At 25.9% G+C, this 26,407-nt stretch overlaps 1 protein-coding gene across 2 annotated transcripts; it reads left to right on the top strand.

Annotated features, from left to right (window-relative positions):
* The first annotated feature begins 90 nt into the window (after positions 1-90).
* Positions 91-25,056, top strand: LOC107443119 (mucosa-associated lymphoid tissue lymphoma translocation protein 1). 2 transcript variants are annotated; one of them, XM_043043841.3, is made up of 17 exons: positions 91-344; positions 2,149-2,291; positions 2,737-2,903; positions 4,873-5,044; positions 5,163-5,275; positions 7,400-7,464; positions 9,185-9,263; positions 9,347-9,511; positions 11,979-12,143; positions 13,640-13,843; positions 16,020-16,212; positions 17,625-17,720; positions 18,780-18,901; positions 22,120-22,263; positions 22,344-22,531; positions 22,613-22,726; positions 23,593-25,056. In XM_043043841.3, the coding sequence occupies exons 2-17, from the start codon at positions 2,173-2,175 to the stop codon at positions 23,743-23,745; spliced, it is 2,259 nt and encodes a 752-aa protein (XP_042899775.2). In that variant the 5' UTR covers positions 91-344; positions 2,149-2,172; the 3' UTR covers positions 23,746-25,056. The 2 variants fall into 2 exon arrangements, with proteins under 2 accessions (XP_042899775.2, XP_042899776.2); XM_043043842.3 differs by having other exon boundaries at positions 272-415; positions 23,593-23,895.
* Positions 25,057-26,407: the final 1,351 nt, after the last annotated feature.

Genomic DNA, 26,407 nt, shown 5'->3' with positions numbered 1-26,407 from the left:
TTTATACTCTGAAAAGTACAATAATATCGAACCTTAAAAACCCGTTTAAACGGTTTTTCCAGTTGATTTTACAAACAAATTACTTTTGCTGACCAAACATTAGAAAATTTTAGTTTATTACAGAAATTGAATCTTGATATTTGTTATAACTATTATCTCTGATTTTTAAATTATGTTTAAGAATTATTATAGTGTTTTGAAATCAAAAATATCTGTAATTCTGTAGCTGATGAACAGTCCTTTCAACGTACAAAAATAAGGGATTCATGTCGTAAACAAAAATGATCAACAGTAAACTGAAAGAAGTTTATGCATGAGACGTAATAAAAGTCATAATCGTGGAAGTAAAGTGATGATTATTTGCTCAATATATTTCTAGTTATTTTTAAAAGTGTCCTTTTAGTTAAGTTATCAAGTTAGTTTACATGCTTTAAAATATTAATAAAATTTTAAAAAAAATTTGAAAGTGAAAATGATTAAAGTTATCTGAAAGAAAATCATGTTTTATTTGTACGAAAACTAAAAAGTCTTTCAGTTAAATAATTTAAAAATATTTTATAGTAACATGAAGCCGTATTTTTTTTTCAAATGTGTATAAAATTGTTAATAATTTATTAAATAACTGCTTAGCTGATATTCTCAAAAAAATTTGTACGTCCCCTTTTGATAAATCTCTTGAAAAAAACATTTTTCTAATTCATTATTTTGGAAATGCTAGTTCAAATGTTGCGAATAAATATTTTGGCTTAAAATTATTCAATTCAATTAATTTTTTTTACGGTTTTGTGACAATTTGCATTCCCTTTCATTATTTTCAAGTCATTAAATTATTAATAACAAATTGAATAAAACAATGTAATTCAATTAGCCATTGTGTAGAAAAGGTTTATTCCTATAAGATGTTAGTTACCTTATTTAGATCAGTTCGATAGGTTAGGCAATTCGTTAAAACAAATGCTGAAAACTGCTATTTATGACAAAAACCATCTGAATGAAATTATGAATAAATTGTATTGTAGCTGATAATACTTTAATCATGGTCATTAATAATTTGTAAATTGAGTTTAAAAATACAGTTCCAATGAAATTAATAATTATTTGTATGTATTTCTATTTAGGACATAAAGTTATTCTACTATACGCATGTAAAACTTTTTTTTCCTTTTCTTCTCTCATTTCTGACTTCTTTAGAACTAAGTCTCAATAAAGATATTAAAAGAAAATATAATTCATCTCCAATTGATTTGATTTTTCTTAGAACTTTTATTTCGACTATATAGAGTATATTCTTCATGAGTAATGCTCTAATAAATTTTTGTTATGTTATATTGAAAAAACACTTTTCCCATTATAATGATTTGTTGTAACCTTTTTACTTTAATAAAATATTTATAAATGATATATTAATAATAGGTTGATTTAATGCAGTTTCTTTAAATAATGTCTTGAATTATGTTTGTGAGTCTTATTTGGAAATTGTTTGTTTATTTTTTTAGATTTTTGTTTGGAACTAAACAAATATGAAAGACGAATCTTTTAAATTAAGAAATTTTTTATATCAAAGTTTAAAAATAGGTAAAAAAAAAAAAATTTAGAAAAAATTTGAGAGTGTTTATAGTCAAAGTATAGTTGAGAGTTGCAATCAAAAATTTTTCAAAGCTTTGTTTCACAGATTTAGTTATTTTCATACTAAATTTTATTGAAAATGGAATTTGGAATAAATCTAAATATTAGTTCGCTTAGAATAGAATTATAGATTTTAAAAATAATTCATAACTTGTATACTACAAGTTTGAATTTATTTTAATATAAGTATTAATATGAAATAAATCAACTGGAAAAATTGAGATGGTAAGATATACATGTCAATGAGAAAACATAATTTTCTTCAAAAGTATTATGTCATCTTGTTTTGAAGCAAATGAAGTTTATTTTATTATTGACTATTAATATTTAAATTAATTATAAGTATTTTTATATATATCATTATAGTCACTGAATACATATCCTATTGTACCATTTTAATAATTCTCTACCGGTTTATTTTTATGGTAAGAGATTATTTGTGATTATTGTAAAATCTAACTGTTACTCATATTTATATTGATTGTTGATCATCTCAAGTTAATACAATTTCTTACTTTCCAGACAATTTAAAAGTTTGATCTCAGTATGGAAGATCCTAATATACTTGACATCGAATCTCACGTGTTCATGGAAATTGAGACAATGTTAGAAAATAAGTCTACAAGAGATAACTTCTTACGATCAATTCCATCCTCTATCTTTACGTAAATATACCTTTATAATTTTTGTTTTGCTAATTAACAGATTATTTTTAAGTCAAACTTAGTTTTTAAATAAATATAAATTTGTTATTACAACAAATAAAACATTTTTAAGATCTTTATCATTTATTGCATTTTTCAACATTATCCTATCAGCTCCTAATAATTTTACATCGGCATTTTATTATGCTTGTTTTGTTTAAATTAATTATTTATTTCCAGAAATAAAAAAATATAGTAGCTTGAGATTAAAATTGTGATGTTGGAAATATTCAAAAATATAGGGTGTCATTCTTATCTATTGATTTTGTAATATTGTATTAAAATAAAAAAGTTTTAAAACTGTTCTAATTGGAAATCAAGGTTGCTCTTAAATAGTAATCTAAAACTAAATGTAAAATTTGCTTATTATTATAATTATTTATTATTTATTTATATATTTTTACAGTCCTACATCGATTCAACTGATGGATAATGAGTCATATAAACATTATATGAGCACTGGGAAATGGCTACTTTTTCATTTAGGAAATAAGGGTGTTCGTGTTTCAGAATTTGTTCGATGGTTAGAAGAAGCCAAACTAGAAAAAGCACTTATGCTTCTAAAGAAAGATGGTATGAAGTATTTCATTTAAAAAGTATATGAAAAAATTTTATATGTCCTTTAACTTTTATATGAATAGTAATTTCTTCATTTTTTAAATTATACTTTAAAAATTCTACACTCAATCCACTTGATGTATTATATCTCGAAGTCTGAAACCAAAAAGAATTTCTGCTCCAATTTTAATATAAACAGTAATTTCTCCTTTTGTTAAACAAGTTCATAAAAATCCAGTATTGCAATCTCTATAATCAGTCAAACTCTGTAATAATCTTTAAAAAAATTTCCTTCTATTATTTTTGAAGAAAAAAATCTTTGATGAACCAACATTTTCTTGCTAAAATTACTTTATATAAAGAGTTTCGGTTATTATTCAACAATTCTATGGGGTGTAATCTGTTATTGTTTCTTACTTTCTTAATTTCCCAAGAAAAAAAGGAATTATTACGTAGAAAAGCATTTTTAGCAACTAGCGATAAGCACCTTTATAGCTCTGTCAACCATTTAACTTTAAAAGAATAAAACTCAAAAATTTAACACTTTAAGAACTTCATTGAGAAATTTAAGAAAAAAGAGAATTCCATTCTTCTTGATTATAATTCAATGTCATCAATCACAAAAATATGAAATGGCAGTTTTATCATTTGAAGTTATGTTAAGATTGAGATTGTTATACTTTTGTTATGATAACTCTGTATATTAGAAATTTTTTTTTTAAATAAATACATTTTATTTAAGCATTTATAGGGAAACAAAACTTTTATCCCATTCGTTAATGAGTATAGTTAAATGCAAAGTTAAAATGCTGTGCATGAACTTTTATTTTTATTAATCAAAAGTTCTAAAATGACATATATGTTAATATATTATACAAAAATACATTATTATTCATTTATGGGAAATTATAATGCTCAGAAAAAACAAAAAAGTTCAATATTTTTCATTACTCAAATATTTTTTTCCTAGTTTTTGAAGAAATGAAAATGCTTTCTTGAACTTCCTGAAAACTTTTCTTGAATAATTTAATTTTATGACTCATTTTTTGAAACTGTAAAAAGAAATAAGGATGTTTGACAGAGTGAACAGAAATCTCTAGAATCACCCATTCCTAGAGAAGTAAATTTGTAAGATATGCAAGCACAGATAAAAATACTTGCTCATCTGATTCGTTAATTTAACGAACACAGAAAAAATTTATGCTAATGAGGTTACTTAATTAATTACTGTAGGAAAAATCTTGCTCTATGTGTGGTGATTAGAAATAATCAAAAATTTTAAAAGGATTACAGCATCAGGTTATAGTTATGTTAGAAGAGGGAGACTATAAAACAAAACAAATTTCAGCAAGGCTTAAAATTCAGCAAAGCATATACAATTATGCATTTTTCAGCAAAGCTTAAAATTAAGTGAAGATTCAAGGGTACTGACATTGCTTGAAGTAACATTTTTTTTAGTCAATGCTTATTATACAATTTTTAAAATGTCAGTATGATTTTTAATGAAACTAAAGTAATAAAAATATTTGATAAACAATATCATAAAATTCTTAGTGCCTCCCTTCAAGTTTATGATATTGAAGTTTGACTGCATTTTGTTATAGAACAATATAAATTAAAGCAAATTCTTATAACAATATAACTTTTATTAAAATATGTAAGTATAATATAAACTACAGCTATTATTTGTAATCAAAAGATTGAAAATTTCATCTCAGATACTTCCTTTAAGTTAAAACAGGTTTTAACTTTTAAATTGTTATATATTACCAAGCTAATCAGGAAATTAATAGGCAATGATTCTAACAGAAAAAAAGAAAATCTGTATTATTTTTGGCTTTTGCTGTATTTTTATGAAATATTTGTAAAGATCTGTTTTATGGAGTATGTATGTATCAGTATTTATATATTTAATTTTGTAATAATGATTAAAATCTTTTCGATACATAAATTGAGAAATTTAATCACATTTGTTTTATTTTAGTACCTATAACAATAATCAAAGAACCACCATCAGTTGTTCATGTGCAGAGGGGCGCAACATTATCGGTAACTTGTAAAGCAACATCATTTCCTGCTCCAGAATACCAATGGTTTAAAGAAGATGAAGAACTTTTATTACAGCAAAATGAAACATTGTTGATTGAGCATATAAAGTATATTTGATTTTTTTATTTTAAATTTTACTTGTAGAATAATTATTGCTTTATTGTCAAATTTATTATTATTTTTTATTTATTTATAATTTTAATTTTTTTTTTTTTTTTGTTAAAGGGAAGAGGATTCTGGTTTATATATTTGTCTTGTGGCAAAACCAAATTTAGATCCTAATAGTGATCCTTGGAGTTATACTTATTCAAACCTTGTTCAAATTGAAGTTTCAGAAGGTATTTTTATTATTTTGTATTTTATACTGTTTTCACTATTTTTGACTTGAAAACTAATCAGTGAGAGCATCCTTAAACAAGCATTGAAAAAATAAAAAAATTTCAAAGAAATTATATGAATTATTAAATATCTCTCAACTGACGTCTCTAAATCTCATAAAATAGAATTGTAACTATTAAATCATTTAATCATCAAAGTCAGTCAAAATTTGTTTATTTTACTTAAAAATAGGTTTATATTTATCTAAAATTTACTCTCAGATTTTACACAAAACCTTCTTATTGCAAAATGTATTTTAAATCTTATACTTTTCTTATGTATTTTAGTTCTCTTAGGTACAGTTTTCTTTCTAATGCGATTAAAAACAAAAAATCATGTTTACTTCAAAACTCAAATGAACTATTACAAAATTTGCAACTTGTAAAAAAGTGTATCGTCCTTTATCTACCATGTGAATTTCTTTAGTTTCAGGAGTTTTTTGCATGCTTAGCTGTAGTAATCGTGGTTAGAAGAAAAGTACATTGTTATTGTTTGTTTGTATTAGAGTTAATATTTGACAGATATAAAAAATGTTTTTTCTATGCAATTGTATGGTTTCAACCTATTCAACTTAACATAAAAACATTGAAATTGAGAAGTGCCAAAATTTATAGAATTGAGCATTGTTTTTGCAATCGCTTGAAAGGTTATCCTCTGAAGCATCAAACGCTATTTTTTTTCGCTTTGTAAATGACTATTCAGTTCAAAGGATTTTGTATTACCTAGATTTAAAAAAAAAAAAAATTACGTTAGTATTACTTTGTAGTTAATTATTCAAGAAATCTTCTATCCCAAAGAAGTGAGAAATTAAAAGAATAATTACTTTAAAAAAGGCAATAAAAATTTACATTTAAAATTTTTAAAAATGTTTCACTAATAACTTTGTTTTGTAAAACTGGTTGGAATCGATAGTCTTTTTTATGTAGAGTTTTGCTATGTATAGTTAAATAAATAAATAATGTATACAACTTAAATTGAGCTTTTACGCTTTATTAAAAAATTTTAAGGTATATTTTTAACCTACTTTGGTTTCGTTTTAAGCAATTAGCTAGAATTATCTTAACAGTATATTAGGCTCATCTTTTTAATGAGTTCCACAGACAGCACTGGTGCATGTGAACAATAACTACACTGTCACAATTTAGATAAGAGGGTAGATGGTGACTGTTAATCACCCAGTCTTCACATCCTGCTCCTTATCCACCCTATTGTGGATTGATTTTTATAGCTCAGAAATTGCCGGGGACTATTCAGGACAGTAATTGGAATTAAAGTGTATTCCAAACTACTGAGACAAAATCAGAAAAAAATGCAGTTCAGTTTAACGTTTAGCCTTTAGCACAAAGAATCAAAGTCTATCACAAAGCTGGCCTTTAGCCACCATGTCAAACTAGTGATTAGCTGTTTACAAAAATTATTCAATTAATAATTTTAAAAATTTAAATATTAGCTTTAAAATTCATAATTTTATGTAGTGTAATTGATTGTAATTGTTTTTTTGTCACATAAGCATTTTAATTATTATTAAGCTACATCCCTTACAAATATTTTTTTAATCATAAGTCAAATTAAAATCAATGAGTTTTGAAATACAATTTATGATAAGATACAGCAGGAAATATGGTATTTAGAAATAACATCTATCCTTAACACAGAATTCTTAGTATTTAATTTTTTTTATATTTTTTGACACAACTTTATCAAGTATAACTAAATACATACTTAAACTATAGCTGTTATTTATACCACCTAATACAAAAATATTGTTTGTTGGTAAACCTTAAAATCCTTGAAATTGTGTCTTAGTGCATAAAGGAACGTAACCATAATTTTAATTCTTTTTTTACTTTTCTATTGTCACAAGGTAAAAAAAAATTTTCCAACTAATTTTGTTCCTAATATATTTAATTAATTACCTTACTAAACTGTATTTATTAATGAAATACTCTCACCTATAAGTCTTTCTTTTATCAATTTATTCTATGGAAAGTAGTGTAATTGTAATCAATTTATTAACCTTTCATTTATCTTAGTTAACTTTGTTTACATTATCTTTTGTTATAATGTGAGTTTGATTTGTTTAGTGTCTTCACAAAATTGCCATTTTCCTGGATATTCCATTTCAACTCTTAGCTCAATTTCAGATTCAGTAAGTTCAAATACTATTAAATATTTTTCCTTCCACTTTTTTTGCACTTTTGGAAGAAAGAAAAGAAAAGTATGCAACTTATGAAAAAGTTTTACTAAAATAATATTCCTTTAATATTTTATAAATATAAATGTTTTTAAGATTTTTCATTATTTACCAATTTATTTTATTGACTATTTTGTTCCTAGATGTCTATTATAATCAAAGTTGCTATCAAATCCATCACAATCTAGTTAAATGGCCAAATCTCAATAAGTTTATTTTCTGACATTTGGAGAAAAATTAAAATTATTTTTCATATTTTCAAATATTACTTTCAAAAACTTCAAATTTTTTTTTTTTTGCAAACTAAAAAAAATATTCATAAATAAATAAAGAGTAAAGGAATACTAAGCTTGATAAATAATGAATACTAATACTGTTAATAGTTCTAATTGGTTATTTTTATTTAAAACTAACTTCTAAGAACTTATAAGTATACTATGAATGTAAATAAATGTGATTTACCAATTTTTAATCACTTAAAATTCAATGAACTTGAAAACCAGTAAACAAATTATCAACTTTGTTCCATATGAAAGCAAAAATTGTAAATTAACAAAACAATTTTGATATGAAATAAAAGTGACTGAACTAATTTTCAGATAGAGAAATTATCATTGTGTAAAGATAATAATAAACTAGCATCAGTTGTTTTGACAATCTTTTCTTTTACATATTCTTATAAATTTTTGTTTTTGGAAAGGAACTTAGTGAAACTATTTAAAAGAACAGATTGAAGATTGAATCTAGTGCAGTTTCCATATTATCACCAAACATACAAAAGTGAAAATGACATTTTAACTTGATTTAAGATATTTTTTTCTTTGATTTTAAAAATAATCTAATATGGCATAAAAATTCGTTTACAATTCAATCTTTGCTTCATTACAATTTTCAATAAACTGTCTGACATATTGATGCATTAAAGATTATAGCTTTTAGAATTTTCGGTCTGCCAGTAGTCAGCGATGTTGTTCTGCATTGACCTTAATACCATGGCCTTCATTTATTTATTCATATCCTCATCTCCTAACTATGTCTGTAAGTCACTTGGTAAAAACATTCTCTATTTTACACCTTTTGTGTTCCATTCTTTATGATACAAACACTTGTAATAAATACTGCTTTATAGCCTCTATCATTCACAATAATCATATCCTGTGTGATTAGTTGGTCTTTTACATTTTCTTAATTTATAATAGGAGATTGAGATTCTTATTCAAATTTGTTCCTTATACCTTATTGGTAAAAAAAAATTTTTTTCTTGTTGCAACTTGTTTGCAACTTTTCTTCATCTTCCTCTTTCCTTCTTCACATTCTATCTTTTAACACTGAGGAATGTTCTTAATTATTAAACCAAACTATATGTTTGTTTTTGTGACTTTATTTGCTTTTTATTCTCATTGTCTCCTTCTATATTAAGGTATGAAACAAATTTATTCAATTATGTATTAATGGCTGTTTTTTTTTTCATTTAGTGGCATTAATATTCATTGTTAAAGAAATTTATTTTAAATGTATACAATTAGGAGTCAATCAAAGACTTTGGCATTAAAATATTTAAAAAATTAGAAAGTAAAGTGTGAAGTTAGATTGTGATGTATATTTCAATATATATTATGTTTATAGATATATATTTTGAAGCATTCATTGCACTACAACTCAAATATTTTTCTAGCTTTCCCCAGAAGACAGCTTGATATCCATTTCTGACAATTTAAAAACACTGCCTTTATCTGAAAATCAGAAAAGAGCTGGTAATTATTATTAGTTATTCAATGGTTTTTGACTAAATTATGTACAAAGTAGCAACTGTTCTAACAAATATCTAAATTTCTAGCAAAAATCAAAAGTAAAGTACATCCTCTTGATGGCAAGATTCCTCAAGGTGTAAGTATAATATTACATTGTAGAGCTAAGTACATCAAATCGGATCCAAAACTTCCCAAGCAGTCATCCAACAATATACGATATCAATGGTACAAAAATGGACGTCCAATTGAGGGTAATTGTTTAGTTTCTAATTTTCAAAATTTTTATCTATACTCCATTGCAAGTTATGAAAGACCATTATTTCAATGTAGAAAATGTTTACAGTAAATGCATGCTAAATTAATGTCAAGCTCTCAACCTGAATTAATGTAGTATCAACATTTTTGAAAAAAGGAAAAGTGATACACAGGCTAAATTAATTTCAATGTCCCAATCGGAACATAAATAAAAATTTTTAATTCTTGAAATCACCTTGTGTGGCAATTCTCTCTGCTTACTTGATATTATTATGGAAAAAATAAAAAATGAAGACTTAAAACTAAGAAAAAAAATATTAATTAAAAAGCTATATCATATTTGACGTTCATATAAGTATTATTTTAAATAATTCAGAATGTGTATTTGAAATAAATAAAATTAGTTCTTAGTTATTTAAAAGTTAGCAAAACAAAATTAACATTGTTTTTGAGAATCACTTACAGCAAAGTTTCTGCAGATTTATTAGGTTATGAGCAAATTCCTTTTAACAGGAAAAAAAAATAAAGCATATTCATAAAGTTACTTATTTAAGAAAATATTTTTAACATTTATTTAAATTATCAATATTTAATTTAAAATTCCTATATTTAAATTATAAAAATTGGGATTCAATAGAGGGGAAGAAAGAGACAATTGTGTAGTGGCCCATCGCTCAAAAAGGAGAGAGCATAATAAATGAAACAAAGCACATCTCCATTTCAAAATGAGAAAATTTTATAAATCCATAATTTTTAAAGTGATTAAAAAACTATTTTTATTTATTTATTGTTTTAACTTCCTCTCCAGGAAAAAATCTACCTACTTAAAATAAATTGTGGAATTATTATATATCTTTCTCTTTAGAAGAAAGTGAATTTTTAATTTCTACCTCTTATTTTATTACTTATTTATAAAATGATGCAAATTTTTCTCCAAGTGTTTTTTTTTTTTTTTTTTTTTTTTTTTTTTTTTTTTTTTTTTTTGAAATTTCTGTTTTATAAAGTTTTTCTCCTTAAATAACATTTTTTAAAGCATATTTTAGCAAAAGTAGTGTAAAAATAGGTGGTTAATTAATATAGTAAACTCAAACTAAGGTAAAGTGATTAAAAGGAGGAGTTCATTGTTCAGATGATCCAGATAGCCTTGTCTCAGCACTAATGATGATTGATATAGAATAACAGTTTTAAATGATAATAAAGTAATAAATATTTTTATAACAATAATTAGTGAGCAATTACAAAATAAAATAATCTGAAATTTAATATTGCTTCTAATACTCACACTGGCCAATGAATTAAAAACCTGTGAAAAGGTCTGTGCACTGTACAAAGGTCTGGTGGTTATCATGGTGTGGTATCCTGGTGTTTCCTGAAGGAAAGTAAAAATACAGGCAATACATGCAATTATGCAATACAGGCATATTGGCAGATTAAGTGCAACCTACAACGTTACATATTTATTTCGAAGGTGACAGATACTTTATGAACAATAAAGCAACTATACATTTTGCAAGAAGCCTTCAATATTGGTTTAATGAGCAAAAATCTGACTTCTAATACCTTCCTTGCCAAAGTAAAACCGGATCTTAACACAATTGAAACTGTTGGAGACATTCTGGAAAGGTACATTCCTCAACAATCTCTTTTTTCTTTAAATATACAGGATCTTAGTTTGTATAGCCAATGTATGGTATTCTCTCGACATTATTGAACTCTAGAAGCTTGTAGTATCAATGTTCTCATACATGCTGGTTTTTAGCAGTGCAAAAAGAATTCCAATAAAATATTAATCTAGAGTTTCTAATTTATTAGCCAGTGTGTGTATGTCTCCCTTCTTGTATGTTTATTAGAAGGAAACCATTGTAAGAATATAAATATTCATTGCAGAGATGGTCTAATTCAGCAAAACAAAAGTAAAAACTCAACTTCATCTTGCAAATATTTTATTCCATAGAAACCAGTGAGAGCCATCTTTTTTTTCCATTCATTCAGATGCCTTCTAACATTGATTTGACATACTTGTTTCTTCTTTAAGTATGAAATATTTTTTTTTTGAAAGAACTATGTCATTAAATATAAATTCCAATAAGATTAAAAATTTATAAATATTTTTGTTGATTATATGTTATATAATAAACATTATAAAGCAAAAATATCTTCCGAAATATAGATACTAGAAAAATTATAATTTTTTAAAAAAATAATTCTGTCTCTTATATCACAAATTATGACAAAAATTAAATATTTGCTGGACATGTTTTGCTTTTATCAGGTTTGTTGCATTAAAGGCATGTTTGTATAATTCAATAATAAAATAGATGGAATCATATGAAATTTATGAATACATTACTTAAATTTATTACTTTGGTCTTTTCTTAACTTGCAATAGATAAACAACTAGGATTTGTTTTTTTAAATTTTAATATATTCTCTAATATATTATTTTTGTATGACAAATATCAGGTGCAACTTACTGTGATCTCCCTTTGAATTATTTATACCCTGATCCAGTTACTGGAGATATGAAATGGCAGTATTATTGTCTGGCTTTTGATGATTACGATAGAGAATTTTCAAATACTGTAGAAGTTGAATTGGAAGAGGAAAAAGATTCAACCACATATTATGGTATTCTAGTTTACATTATATTTGCAAATCAGGTCACAGGCTTATGACTTGAGTCCGGAAAAGAGTGTATTAAAAAGTATTTTAAAAACATCCCTCTAGCTTAATTATTTCAAAAATTGTGTGTAGATAAGCAATGTGAGTTCCTTTATATATCCCGCCATGAATCATGCAGTTCCTTGCTGTTTATGTTGTCGATGTATTTACTAATACATTCCTCATCAATGCAGTTTGTAAAATGCAGAATCTGACATTAATAGAGTTAAAAAACAGTTAATAAAGTTGAAAACGGTTAAAATGTACAAACTTTTCTGGCATAAAGGGGTTCTAGTCACAATGTATGTTATGTGTGCATTGAATAATCATGTAAGAAAGGCATAAAGTTTACTCATAAAAAATTAATCTGTTCATGTAAATAAGAAAAATGCCTTTCTTTGTAAATAAAGAGTATTCGGAAAAAAGTTGCATTTAAGCATTTTGTTGTTCATTTTTGTAAATCATAGACTTTTGATAATTTTAGTTCATTGAGAATTAATGAATACTCTGCTTTTGCCTCAGTCCCAATGTAAATTTCCTCAGACATAAAGTTATAACAATGTCTTGTTATAAACAATTTTGACTTTTTAATTAAAAAGCTATTTTATAAAAACATAATTATTTAAAGCACAAACATAGCTTAATATATATGAACTAACATTTGTTTAAAATAAAATTTATCAGGAAAATTTCAACTTTAGAAAAATTAAATCAATAAATTTAACTGCCATGATTTAAAAAAAAATCTTGCTTGGTTATTATTTCATTTGCAATTGAAAAGAATTTTTTGATCTATTGTTTTGTTAACCCAATAGTCCTAGGCTTTAATATGTATAATCTATTCAAAAAAGCCCTCACTCTTTAGAATGTAGCAATCAGGCATAAAATATTTTAAAATAATTTTCTTAACTAATTTTAGTTATTAATTTAGCTGTAATAATCTATTTTCTTGTATTTAACATGGCAGATAGATTTACCCAATAATAATAAGCAACTACATTCTGCTTAATAATGCTACTACATTTTTACTTAAAATGTTTTTTTCGAAAACTAATTGAAAAATGTTATCTTGTCTTGCCAAGTAATTTATCATACAGTTTTTGTCTTCCCAACCTGAAAGAAATTATATTTTAGTTCCATTATAATATTCATTTTTAACTAACTTTTTTTATTCAACCTAATTTTCAAAAGTCTAAAAAGGTGTGCTGTTCTTAGTCATAATTCATCTCATGAGTGTAAATGTTCTATTGAACACTTATGCAAGTCTAATAGTTATCACAAATTTTCAGCCAAATTAAGAACCCTTTTTCAGACATCTAGATCAATACATAATAAATATATATCTTATTGCATATCTTATTATTACTTTTTTTGTGTGGTTATTTTCCTATTTCCTGTTATTTTTCTATTTTCACCTTTCCAATTGAATCAATACTTACATAAAATTTTTATTTTACTTTTAGCTACAGGCAAATATGCTTTCATGATTGCCAATGATACCTATGCCAATTTACAACATTTAAAAAAGCCTGCACGTGATATCTCAGATTTGGCGATACTTCTTGAAGAAATGGACTTTGAAGTGTATGCCTATAGAAATTTGAATTTAGCAGAAATTAAAAATGCATTTAAGAATTTTTACACAAAATTGGAGCCAGGTTGCTATGGTAAATTTTCTTGCAATTAAAAACTTTACATTTTATTTTAAGCCATCAATGTTTTATTGTGTTTTTTATTCAAATGTAATATTCATTTTAATATATATACTATAACAACAACCCTTTCCCCCTGATCTACCCTTTTTAATATCATTAACTTTCATTTTGGCAAAAAAGTTTTTTTCTTCTTCCAACTGTATGAGAAGACCCAAATTTGTACAGAAAAATTGTACATTGCAAAAAATATGCAGACAACATTTATTTCATCTAGATTCATTGATCTTAAGAAAACTGAAAAATTTAATAAGTATGCAAATTAAATCGGTTTTCAAATTAATGAGAATAAAACAAAAACAATGATAATAAATGCAAACTCTAATGATAAAATAAAAATAAATTCTGAAGAAATTGATTCTTTCACATACCTTGGAGCTATAGTAAATAAACAAGAAGGTAGCTATGAATATATAAGCCAAAGAATCATAAATTACCTGTTTCAGAAGCTTTAAAAAATTTCGCCTGCAAACACAAAAATCTCCACAAGATTAAGTTTTCAGAAGAATACATTGTGCCTAGAAATAGGGTGAAATTCTCACATTTGAACTATGGAGAAATTCACTATAAAAACAAATAGTTTGATTGCGATATTCAATTTAGTATAAATTGAATGTGAAGAGCTATCGTCTGATATGTGAATGTGTAAAGCTGTTATTCCTTCCCTACTTTTGTACAGTGCTGAATTTTGGAACCTTTGCAAAACTGAAATAGAATAACTGAAAACATTTCAGAACAAATGTTTAAGAATAATTTAAATAATTTTCTGGCCTAACACTATTTCAAATAAAGATCTATTAATAATGGCTAAGTTATCCCCCATTCAAGAGGAAATTTTTTAAAGAAGATGGGCTGGACTTATCTTTCGTCTAAAAGGGGAAAGGCCGACTAAGATTGAACTTACTTGGTCACCTGATGATAAACGTAAAAAAAGAAAACTGAGACTTGGCAAAGATGCATGTACCAAGATCTATGTAAAGCAAAGCTAAATAAATTGGAGGAAGCAAGAGAACTGTCTTAGGACAGAGGTGCTTGGAAACAAAGACTTTAGGCCTTGTATGCCAGCTGGTGCAAAGAGGATAGGTAGATTGATAAATGTGTATATTGATCGATGAGTAAAGAGAAGGAGAATTCAGAATTTAAATAAGGTCCTGCTTTTAGTATAAAAGGAGCCAGAAACATGAAAATCCTGAGTCATGAAACACATATTTTTCAAAGTAAAGTGGTGTCACTGTTGTCATAATATATATATGTATAACATTGTACTTAATTATCTGAATTAAGAATGCCAACTGGAAAGAATTGATGAGGATTTACTATAGAATCAGAGCAAATAAAGCATGTCCAAAAATAATACCCTTGAAAATCAACATATATGTGTTGTAATGATATCGAAAATCGAAAGAACAAGTGGAAGCAGGAGAAAAAAAATGTCCTGTGTAATTAAAAATATGTTATAAGCCTGCAGAAATAAATTCTAATAAGATTTTATTTCCTCAGAAAACCCATTAAGTAAATTTCTGTTATATATTTATTTAAGTAATTCTTTGTTGTGTTTCTATTACATCTTTCTTTATTTAACAGCCCATTTTTTCTCAAGCTACTGTTAAACATGATATAAAATGTTAATTAATGTGCTCAAAAATCTAATTTTACAATCACTATGCTTCTCTGAATATAAAGACTATTTGCTACAATCTGCTCCAAAAACCAAATTTATTTGCTCCTAAACACTTTTTTCTGCTCCAAAAGGATTATGCTGCTTGTTCCATTCCTGTAATTAGTATAGAAAAAAAGAGATGTTTTCAAACTTTATTAAGTTTAAACTTGAAGATATTTGTCTAATTTAAAATCATGCAGCGATATTTTTCATGAGTTATCTATTAAAGATTTTTAATACTAAGCTTTTCTCTTCCCCCAATGGGTTAAAGGCTCACTTTAAAAAAAAAACTAAAAAAATGTCAATTTTTTAAGTTATGTAAAATCTCCGACTAAAATACTGAAACATCATTTTAATATTTAATTATAATTAATTGGAGTAAACCTATCTATTCTATTAAAATAAAAATATTATATTAAAACAAGCATTATTTCTTATAATTTTATAAGTTCAATCTTTATTTATTTTCAGTTTTATTTTATTTTGCTGGGCATGCCTTTGAACAGTTTGGACAAGTGTATCTTCAGCCTGTGGATTGCAGTGAAAAATATGACCCATTAAAGGCAGTATGTGCTGAAGAGATTTTACAATGTTTGCAAACAGCAAAACCTGCATTGAATGTTTTCCTGATTGATGCATGTCGTAAATTACCTGATCATATACGGTAGGGTTTGTTGATATGATGGCTATCAAATTATGTTATATTTATCTTTGGAATTTTAGAATATAACTTGAAATAAGCATAATTTGTATTAAAAAAATTCCCTTATTATCTATTCTACTTTTGCGATACTTCACTTTTCCTAATTATCGATCTTACTTTACACTACTAATTTTACTTTTTTTAATTATTTTTTATTTTGCTTTTAAGATGAACATTTTTCATGGGCATTTTTGCTTTATTGTAAAAACTTTGACATTTCCAAAGTTCTAAATTGTTGTGGAATATCTTCTTGCAAGCCTTATATTCCATCTATCTCTTTAGATATAGTAAGATTGCCTGCTTTAATATGCATAATCAATATTCTTAGAACAATTTGTATATTTTGTTTTACACATTTTATATGTGTCTCTAACTTTTAATTATTGTCACAAGTACGAAAAGTGCTTGGTGAGATGGTTATAATATAAAACTGGATGTCAGCACTATCCAAATCTATGTATTTGTGATATGTATTTCATCTCTAAGCTCAGCTACTTATGCTCTTTGTGAATACACATGGTTTGTGTTCAGTGATAAAATATTTTTTAATATTATGGAGATTACAGAGGTGGAAAGTGGATTAGATTTTAATTTTAGTATAGATTTGAGAGTGACTCTGAAATAACTGATTGTTATAAAAGTTTGGTTAGTGAATCTGAGAACAGTGATGATGGATCTGCAGTATTGCCTGAAGGAGTATGAATTAAAATTGTATCTACTTCAGTAGATCATGCTTCCCCCCCCCCCCACGTTTCAAATTTTTGGGAAAACCACAGGTATACATAAATTTTCATTTTACAATAAATATTTTGAGGATTTTGTGAATGACAGTTTAGTGAATCTCATTGTTTCGGTAAACAACAGGTATATCAAACAATTCCAAAATTCTCCAGGATTTCGCCTATCCGAAAGTAAAAAACTTTGTATACCTGTCAGACATAAGGCATAAATTCTGATATTTCTCAGTACAGTTATTGTAAAAGGTATTGTAAAAAAAGAAGAAAAAAAAAACAGAATTTTGTACAGAAAGGTGACAGATTCTTCCTGTTTTTATCAAGAAGTCTAAAACATATCTCTTTATCAAAACTGCAACCAGAATTCAGAAATGAAAAAAAATCGATAATAAGTGAACAAAAAGCAAAAAATTAGTAAAACATTTTTAAATTATTTTTTTTTAAATCCAATTATTTTATTATTTTTGTGGTTATTTCAGGAATTGTTTTCCTCTTTAAGCACCCCATCTCATAGTTATGCCATTATTTGCTAAAATAATATGTTATAGATTTAAAATAAACCAATTGTGTTATATGCAGTTATTCACAATCATTTTTGTTTCAATATTTGAGTAATTACAGCTTTACATTTTTTTTTAGAAACGGTGAAAAATTGACTCTAAATGTTCAAGAAGCTGAAAATTTTAAGATATTTGATGGGAAAATGGGAAGAAACACTATTTTTGGATATTCCACGTAAGTATTTACGTTAAACTTCTTTCTTTTTTTTAAAGTAATTCCATGTCAGGAATGCCGAACTTTTAAAGTAGTGTTATGGTTTATTTTTATTATTAAGTCTTATGATGACAGCTGCAATTCTGTAAACTATATCTCTGGAAAAATGTGGATGCAGTGTTTTTACTGTCAGAAATCGTGCCACTATTTTAAATGTTCAATATTTGTTAAATTTTATTTTGAGACAAGAAAGCTGTTACGCATAGCAACCTGAAATTTAAAATCAATGTAGAAAACCATCGTGGAGTTGAATGAAAAATTTACAAGTTATTGATTAAAAAAGGAACACCTTACAGCATTTTTCTTTCAACCTCTTTAGTCCTTAAAAGAGCATAATGCCTTAAGTTATATACTTCTTCGCATCAACTGTCACCAAAAGCTTATTGTGCAGCTCTAGTGTGATACAGTTAAAGTACCAAATTGCAGCAGTATACTACTTTCCTTGTTCACCTGAGCCACATCGTTTTTTCCTACCTTGTTTTCTGTTACAAAAAGTTTTTAGAGGGTAGAGTTGTTAGCCCCATGCCTAATCCCAAGCCCTGAGGAACAGGATGTTCATTTATGTCAGATGTCTCTTCAACTATCCTGACCAGCTTTGGTGACACTACCAGTAAATGAGAAAAAAGCAATGAGAAAAACTTAATTTATTACCCCTAAAAATGTTGAAAACTAAGTAGATTAGCCTGTGGTAAACTTGTAGATAAGCCTGTGATAAATCCTGTATGCTGTGATTACAAAATACGTTTAACCATCACTTAATTTACTATGCCCAGGCCTCAACCTTTCAAAATGATAATTTAATCATAATTTATTTTCAAAAAAATATTCTGTTTTAAGAAACTGAACCATATAAAATAATGATTGTTTTGATTTTTTGCATGACATAAGGAAAACATCACACAAAAAATAAAAACAATCATTATTCACATAACAATTGCATAGTATTCTAAATATTTCATTGAAATTTTTCAGATATTTGATTTCTATTTCTTTGTTGCTAATTCATTATAAATTTTATAGGCCATTTCTATATTCTGCTTATGAATGTGATTCTGAACCTAACAGTTTCTTCGTCAAAAATTTGAAAAAGCACATTACTAAAAATAAAAGAATTAATGATATATTGGATTTAGTTCAACAAGGTAATTTAGTTATTTATTTAAGTATTTATATTGTACTATAATTTTATTAACTACCAGGTTTTGGTTCAAAAAAACTTCATGTGCAGGGCCTCACCTGGTGACTATTTGCTACTAAGACCAAGGGGGACTATCGCTACTGTCTCTCACAAAAATCTATTCTAAGAAATATGGCGTCTAGTCTTACAAAAAAAGCCTACATTTAAAAAAATTTTAACAAATAGATGGGTTGCTTGAAAACTAATTTTGAGTACATCAGAATTTGAAAAATCATGAAAATGAACAAAAAAATTATAAATAAATGCAGTGAAACTTCATGTCATGGACACTCCTACAAAATAGGCATCTCTCATTATGGAAAATTTTTAAATTTCCCATAAATTTTCTCTGAATAAACCATTATGTACCATCTCTGCAAAATGGGCACTTCCTTTAACAAGATGTGGACAGTCATTTGTACATAATTTTCAATCTCTTCAAACTGAACACCACTTTTCCAATTTTTAAAAAAAAATTTATTTTCTCTCTAAATTCTCTCCCTCCCCCCCTTTAAAAAAAATCTGCATGTTTCCCTCCATTTTTAAAGCATGTAAATATATTGCCTTATTCACACTTAAAATTTTTGTCAAGCTATTTTACTAAAGAATCGATCATTTTCCTGTCCCCCTTCTTCATCTTAGCAAAGAAGTGATACTGTTTACATGATATATTTCAGGTAGCAGCTAGCATCTTTTGATTTTTTCATCTAAAGAACTCAGTTTATGAGACCCCACAAGTTGAATTTTTAGTTCCATTTCCCCACTAAAAATTCCTTTCTTCTTCTAATCAAGTATTTAAAACAACTGGATTAAAAAGGAAGATAATAGAAATATATTCATTGAGGTTTTAATTTAAATTAAACATTTATTCAGACTCTTGACAAACGGTTAATTGTAAATACAACAACTCTATTAGGCCTGATGCCTTACAGGTAGGTATTTTCATGTTTTCTATGCATCAAAGGAGTTTTCTTGAAGGAAGTATTGCCATGTTTCTTATCAAACAATGGGGAGATGTGAAATGTAAAAATTTATGTCCTGCAAACTTTTTAAAAAATTATGGGAAAATTTTTTTTTTTTTTTCGAAAGTGACATGCAACACAATTCAAAATTTCTACAGCTAAGTCATTAAATACAATATTGCTGAAAAGATGACTCAAAACCCAAATTTTTTTAGTCTATAAAATTACAAAATTTTTTTGATAAAGGTAAAGATCACTTCTTATAAAAACAATGTTTATCTATAACTTTTGGGTCCTACAAGGGACCTGAAAACTGCCATCTTCTTTTAGAATGTAAGGCTTATTTTTAATATTAAGAAATAATTTACTTGTAGTTATATGTATAATATGTGAACTAGTTACGATATGTTGATCACACTTGTTTTAAAGAAAATATTTTATAAAAACTTAATTATAATTTCTTACAAAAATGTTTCTTTATCACTTATGGCTCATTATTGAAATCCAAAAACTGAAATTTAATTTTGGAATGTACATCTTACTTTTAATATTAAGAAATGATTTATTTCTCTCTATATATGTAAAATGTGAACAAGTTAGATTATATTTATCACACTTGTTCTAAAGAAAATATTTTATAAAAATTTGTTTTACTTAGCAAATTATATTTTGAGACAATCAAAAAGATTTTAATAGTAACATTGGGTGAAAAAAATTTGCTATTTTTATTATAATTACCTTATTAAAGTTTTATATAAAATAGGCATTATTTATTTATCCTCATGTTGATCACCTCTAGTAAAAATAAGCCTACTTTTTCAAAGTTTGTAGGTTAATTTTAAAAATTATTTTTGTTTTGTCTACATCTGATATCAAAGGTTTCTGTGAGAATATTTATGACAGCAAGAATCTATATATCAAAAGAAAATAGCTGCAGAGTGAATCTTAAATTCACAACATCAAAATAAAAACGACGGAAAATATAAAATAACACAGGGTAAAAAAAATTTTGTTGCATTTTTACAAATGCTTGATCTTACCTAATTAGGGTGTGGGGATTTCAAATTTGAAATTAATATTGCTCTTAAAACTAGAATTTTTGTGACATTTTTTATCTATATTTTGACAAAATGTACAATTTCAAAGAGGTTATATAGTTTGTCTAAAATAAGAACTCCTCTAGACATTCGTCTAGACTTGTGGCGCTGACTATGGTAACGAGGTATGACTATTTCAAGTAGGGGTGCGGGGTCACTGTTTTTAAGTGATTTTGGCTCGGGTCGGCGGGAGAAAGCGAATCTTTTTCTTTGGTGTATTGCGTTAGTCCCAAAGTGAAGCTACTCTCCCTAAAATGCGTCAGTCTTGTTTCCATAGAACCAGATGGCCTCAGACTTTGTGGCGGGAGGAGTTCTTAGCTTAGACAGACAATATGCAACTGGGAGTCGCTTAAATGTTGTAACAAACTTCTAGGGAAGTTAAGTCACATTACCAGGATTAAAATTGCATAGGTACCCATGCCCGGAAATGTTGCCGTTCGATGCTTTTCTATTATGAACTATTTCTTCGTTTATTCTGAATAGTACAGTATATAAATTTTTTGTACTTTTGTAAAACATCTAATATTTTTGATTGTTTATTCAATATTAGTCTGAAATATTTTTGAGAAATGGAAATATCTGTGCTTTGTAAAATACTAGTATTTATTTCTTAGCATTAACAATTTATTCTTTTAATAGCTCGTGAACTTTTCTATCAGTAAAAGAATAAATTGTTGAACAACTGAAAAAAAGTAGCTGTAGTAAAGTTTTTGTAAATAAACCTGATGTTTGGTTGCATATTTATATAATTTCACTTCAAAAACCAGAATATGGAAACAATTGTGACATTTTCTGTAACTTTATTTTTTTCAACTACATAAAGTTTCAAAAGCTATGCTTTGTTTTATGGAATTTAATATATTTGTTAATTAAAGGACAAAAAAAATCAGTTTCATAAATATTTATCACTTATTAAAAACAGCTGTCAGTACTGCATATAAAATTAGATTTAAAACAATGATAAATAGGAAGGAATTCTTACAAAATTGTTCAAGTAGCAAAATATTTGGTTTTTAATTCAGTCTGATTTTATTATAAATAAATGTTTGAAACTATACAAAGTAGAACCATTTATAATGGCTTATTCTTCCATTCTATTTTCATTGTTTCAATTATCATTTTAGATTTTATGAAGGAGGAAAAAGTGAAAAATCGTCAGTTTCCTGAGATTAGAACTACACTTTCTGGAAACCGAAAGCTTTGTGATGAAATTAAAAAATGTACCAACAAATCACTTGATTTAGATTTTACTTTAAAAAAATTTAGAGGTAACATTATTTTTAATATTTTATTTTAATTAATATATTTTAATAAATGTATTTAGTTTTTTTAAACTATTTTATTGCAGAAAACTTAGCTCCATCTCCGACAGAAATTCCACTTAGTTCGGCTGGATCAACTATCATAATCAAAGCTAGTCCTTATCTAGATGTTTTTATGAATGACATTGACATTTTGGTTTCAATATTTATCAACATGAAAGCACCTCTAAATATTTTAGATGAAATGGAAATAGATTTAATATCAGCAGATGAGGTATTTCCTATTAAACATAGCTTCTTTTTATTTTCTTGAGTTATAAATTATTTTAATTATTGTGTTTTTACTTTATTCTAGGAAAAAATTAAACTTTTGCCAGCTACAAGTGTTTGTTTGCGAAATATAGAAAAGAAACCTAGTGAGAACAATTTTTTGTTGAAAAAACAAGCATTTGGCATTCAAAAATTTCAGGTACACGTTTTATTCAATTTTTGGAAACAATTTTACTAATATGAAGATTTGTAATGTTTTTGTTATTAAAATATTAAATACTTTTAAAATTGAGACACTAGTTCTCAATTTAAAAAAATCAGGTTTTTGTTTTATTTTAATAATAGATTCGTTGAAAATAAGCATTTTCATTGCAGAATTCATGCTCTGCATTTTTAAAAAATAAAATTTGTAGTTAGTGAAAAATTTTAATATTTTATATAACTGGGTTCTAAAATTATGTCGGTCACAAAGCGAAAACTGAATATTTTCTCCTTCAGTATCAGGTAGAAATTTTATTTATTGCCCAGTCAGTTCCAGGTACCAGATAAAAACTGGAATCTATGAGATATTATCTATGAGAATCTATTTATAACATCTATATTAAATCATTGTAAAAATCATATAATTTTCTAACTAATATTTTAGAAGATATATTTCTATGTAAATAAATTTGTCTAACACATATAAAAATGAAAATGTGTTTATTTTTAATTTTTTTTTTCTTCATCTTTTTAACAAAAAAAAAATTGGGATAACTAGTGACATAAGACTGCTATGGAGGCTAAGCATAAACTAAAGGATTTATTTATACAGTCCCTGTTTAATATAGGATATTTTTAAATTATGTTTAAAATAATTATGTAATATTGAATGGAAAATGTTTTAACTGTCAGAGTATACTTTTTAGTTACGCAAACAACATTTTGTAGTGCTAGTTGTTCCGATCAAATTTGTGTACATATAATTATAAAATATATTTAAAAATCATTATATAACTTTTTTAATTTATCAGACCTAAACAAGGCCCATAAAAGTAAATATTTTTCTTTTTTGTATTATTATAGGGTGAAACAATCGATTGCAAGTTACTTATTAAGTTTCCTCGAGCAAAGAAATGTATTGAAGCAAGTGTTAAGATTAATGTGAAAAGCATTACCGATTTGAAACTATTTGTTAATCATCTGGGGACACTTATCATTGAAGGAAACTCATTATGATCTAAAATTAGGTTTGCTGGTCATTTAATTTCAGCTTTTAATGTTGATTTAATCATTCATGTGAGAACACTCCTTCGACAAGCCACATACATAGTATAAAAGCAGGGGTCTGTCTAGGCCAAATTTACTACCATTTAGCAGTACCTTCACAAAATACTTTTTCTTAAAATTTTATTTTTGTATCCTCTAAGAAACAATAAATCCCTATTTTTGTGTTGATTTTTTAATATAATTTTTAATTTTCACAAATTATGTCTAAATTTTCACAAAATAGGTACCTCTCAGAAAAACCTAGACAGACCCCTGAAAAGGAAGAGTAGTATCAGAAAAGGTTAAGATTATAAATTTAGATTCATATTATACACCAAGTTAAAATAGTTTTCTGCTTCCCTATACTCTTTTGCAATGTTTCCTTTTTTTAAAAAAAAATTGGTAATCTCTATGTAAAAGTGGTAAATTTATTTTTCTTTCAAAGTATAACAATTAATTTTATTTAATATTCATGATATTGATATATTTAATTATCTGAGTGTTACGTTATATGTGCAATTTTTCTCTCGATTCTGTGCTTTCTCATTTAACAACATAGGACGAAACTAGTTTTCTATGCAGGGAAGCTATTAGATTAAAAGTCAGGTGTATATATGTCAGGTATTTTAAGTAACCCTTCAAAAACTATATATTTATGGTATATGAAGGGTTACTTAAAATCTCATTGCTGTCTGTATGGTCTATGGTTTGACTGTTATATTATTACTACATAACCACAAATTTTTTTTAATACCCAGTGAGTCCTTCTTATTGAGTTACATATACAACATAGTTAAGTAAATCAAGCCCTCTATGATTTTTTCCAATCTTAATATAAGAATAATATTTTAATTGCATTGGTCAGTTTTGTTTCAATGTTTAATTTTTATAGCATAGCACAAGTGCCTTTTTATTGTATATTTTATTTTATTATTATTATTAATATTGAACTGTATTTTAGTTGTTTATATTTATGATTAGTTCATAAACATAGTTGTTATACTTTTTATTTTGGTAAAAAAAATTGATTTAGGCATTCAATTTCTTTTTTAAACACTTTTTTTTTGTTGGTAAGAAATAGTAAATGCTATTGAGTTTTAATGGTGAATTAAAGCTTGGTTTTGATAACAAAAGATTATATTTAAACTTGTTTTAACTCAACTTTAAGTTTAAAAGCGTTATCTGTATAAAAAAGGGCATTTACATTTCCAAAACATTGAAGAAGAAAAATAACTTCTAAATGAACTGCAATGTCTAAAATCAATTTAAATCAGATGATATAATTTTAATTCGAAAATAAATCTCACAAGCATTAATGACACTTCATAAAATTATAAAATAAAACAAAAATATGATTGATTGTTCACTTTGGGAAGATGTTTGAAAAATGTGTTAATGTTTTCCTTTAAACCTAATAAATAAATAAGAAATCAGTTGGGTTTCTATTGACAATCAGTACTGTAAAATAAAAGTCATCTTCTCTAAGATTCTTCATAGTTTAATAACGTTTAAAGTGGTTTTATGTCTTTTAAAGTTTTGCTATCTTCTGTACTTGCTCCTTCTTATAGAAGCATTTTGTTACATTTCAGAAGCCTTAATTTTTCATGAAAAATATAAAAAAGGTTTACTTTTCAAACCAAGACTAGTTTGTATGAGTATATATGTAGCTAGTTAAAGAAAAGAAATAAAATTAAGCTTTACCTGATATTGATATTTTTATAATGCACTTTATATAATGTTGATGTTTTATATATGTGTTAATGATATTTTAAAATGTAAAAAAAATATATATAAAGTTTTTTTTTTTAGCTTCATCAGAAAATTGTAATTTAGCAACTTTAGATAGTGTTTTACAATTCTTTAATTAGAATATGTTATAAAAAAATTCCATAAAGAAGTGTTAAGTTTTACTTGAATTCAACTTTTTTATAATGTCAAGGACATGGAAAATACAGCAATATTATGTTATATTTATAAAAGCAGTATTTTGTAACCTTCGTTATAAAGTATTAGATTATTTTAATAAAATGTAAAAAATTTTGCATTTTGGTGCATTGTGTTATTTTATCATCAGACATACCCTCCATTTCATTTCTTCATTAGATGCAAGTTGAAAATATTGCCAAAATTAAAAATCTTTTCTAATGCAGTACTACTATGCAACCATTATGCATAATTAAAAGGAGCTACACAGCAACATAACCTGGCTACTACTAATTCCAAATATTATTTAAAAAATAACTGTTCATCAGGGAAGGAAGGTTCATTGACTCAAATCAGCTTTATTTTTCAAGAAATCAGATATAAAATTTTATAAAAGCACTATTTTATTAGATAGTTTGCACTTTTTCTAACTTGAAAAGTTATAAGTTTAAATGCTTTTAAAAAAAAAATTTTCTTTCCAGAATGCCATATTTATATAGCAGTAAAAAATATGAAATATATTCTAATTGTTATAATATTTTAAAATATTGTATCAATTTTAAAAATATTTTATTTTAATATAATTATGAATCTTAAATACATATCTGAATTTTTAAATTCTTACAACATTAAAAAAAATTATACTAATATAGTATGAAGAAAAGTTGTTCATAGTTCGTATTGTTTTTTCTTATACTATTTTTTTTTA

This window comes from Parasteatoda tepidariorum, chromosome 7, assembly GCF_982258835.1.
Source record: "Parasteatoda tepidariorum strain Cologne lab strain chromosome 7, Ptep-v5.0, whole genome shotgun sequence".
Classification (NCBI taxonomy): Eukaryota; Metazoa; Arthropoda; class Arachnida; order Araneae; family Theridiidae; genus Parasteatoda; species Parasteatoda tepidariorum.
The sequence above is the reverse complement of the archived record's forward strand: the minus strand, read 5'-3'. Positions and strand labels throughout refer to the sequence as shown.

Excerpts from the sequence above, each read along its gene's own strand:
- LOC107443119 (XM_043043841.3), top strand. The coding sequence starts at position 2,173 with ATGGAAGATCCTAATATACTTGACATCGAATCTCACGTGTTCATGGAA. Across the intron at positions 5,276-7,399 it reads TCAAATTGAAGTTTCAGAAG|TGTCTTCACAAAATTGCCAT; the intron begins GTATTTTTATTA and ends TGATTTGTTTAG. Across the intron at positions 18,902-22,119 it reads ATTGGATTTAGTTCAACAAG|ATTTTATGAAGGAGGAAAAA; the intron begins GTAATTTAGTTA and ends TTATCATTTTAG.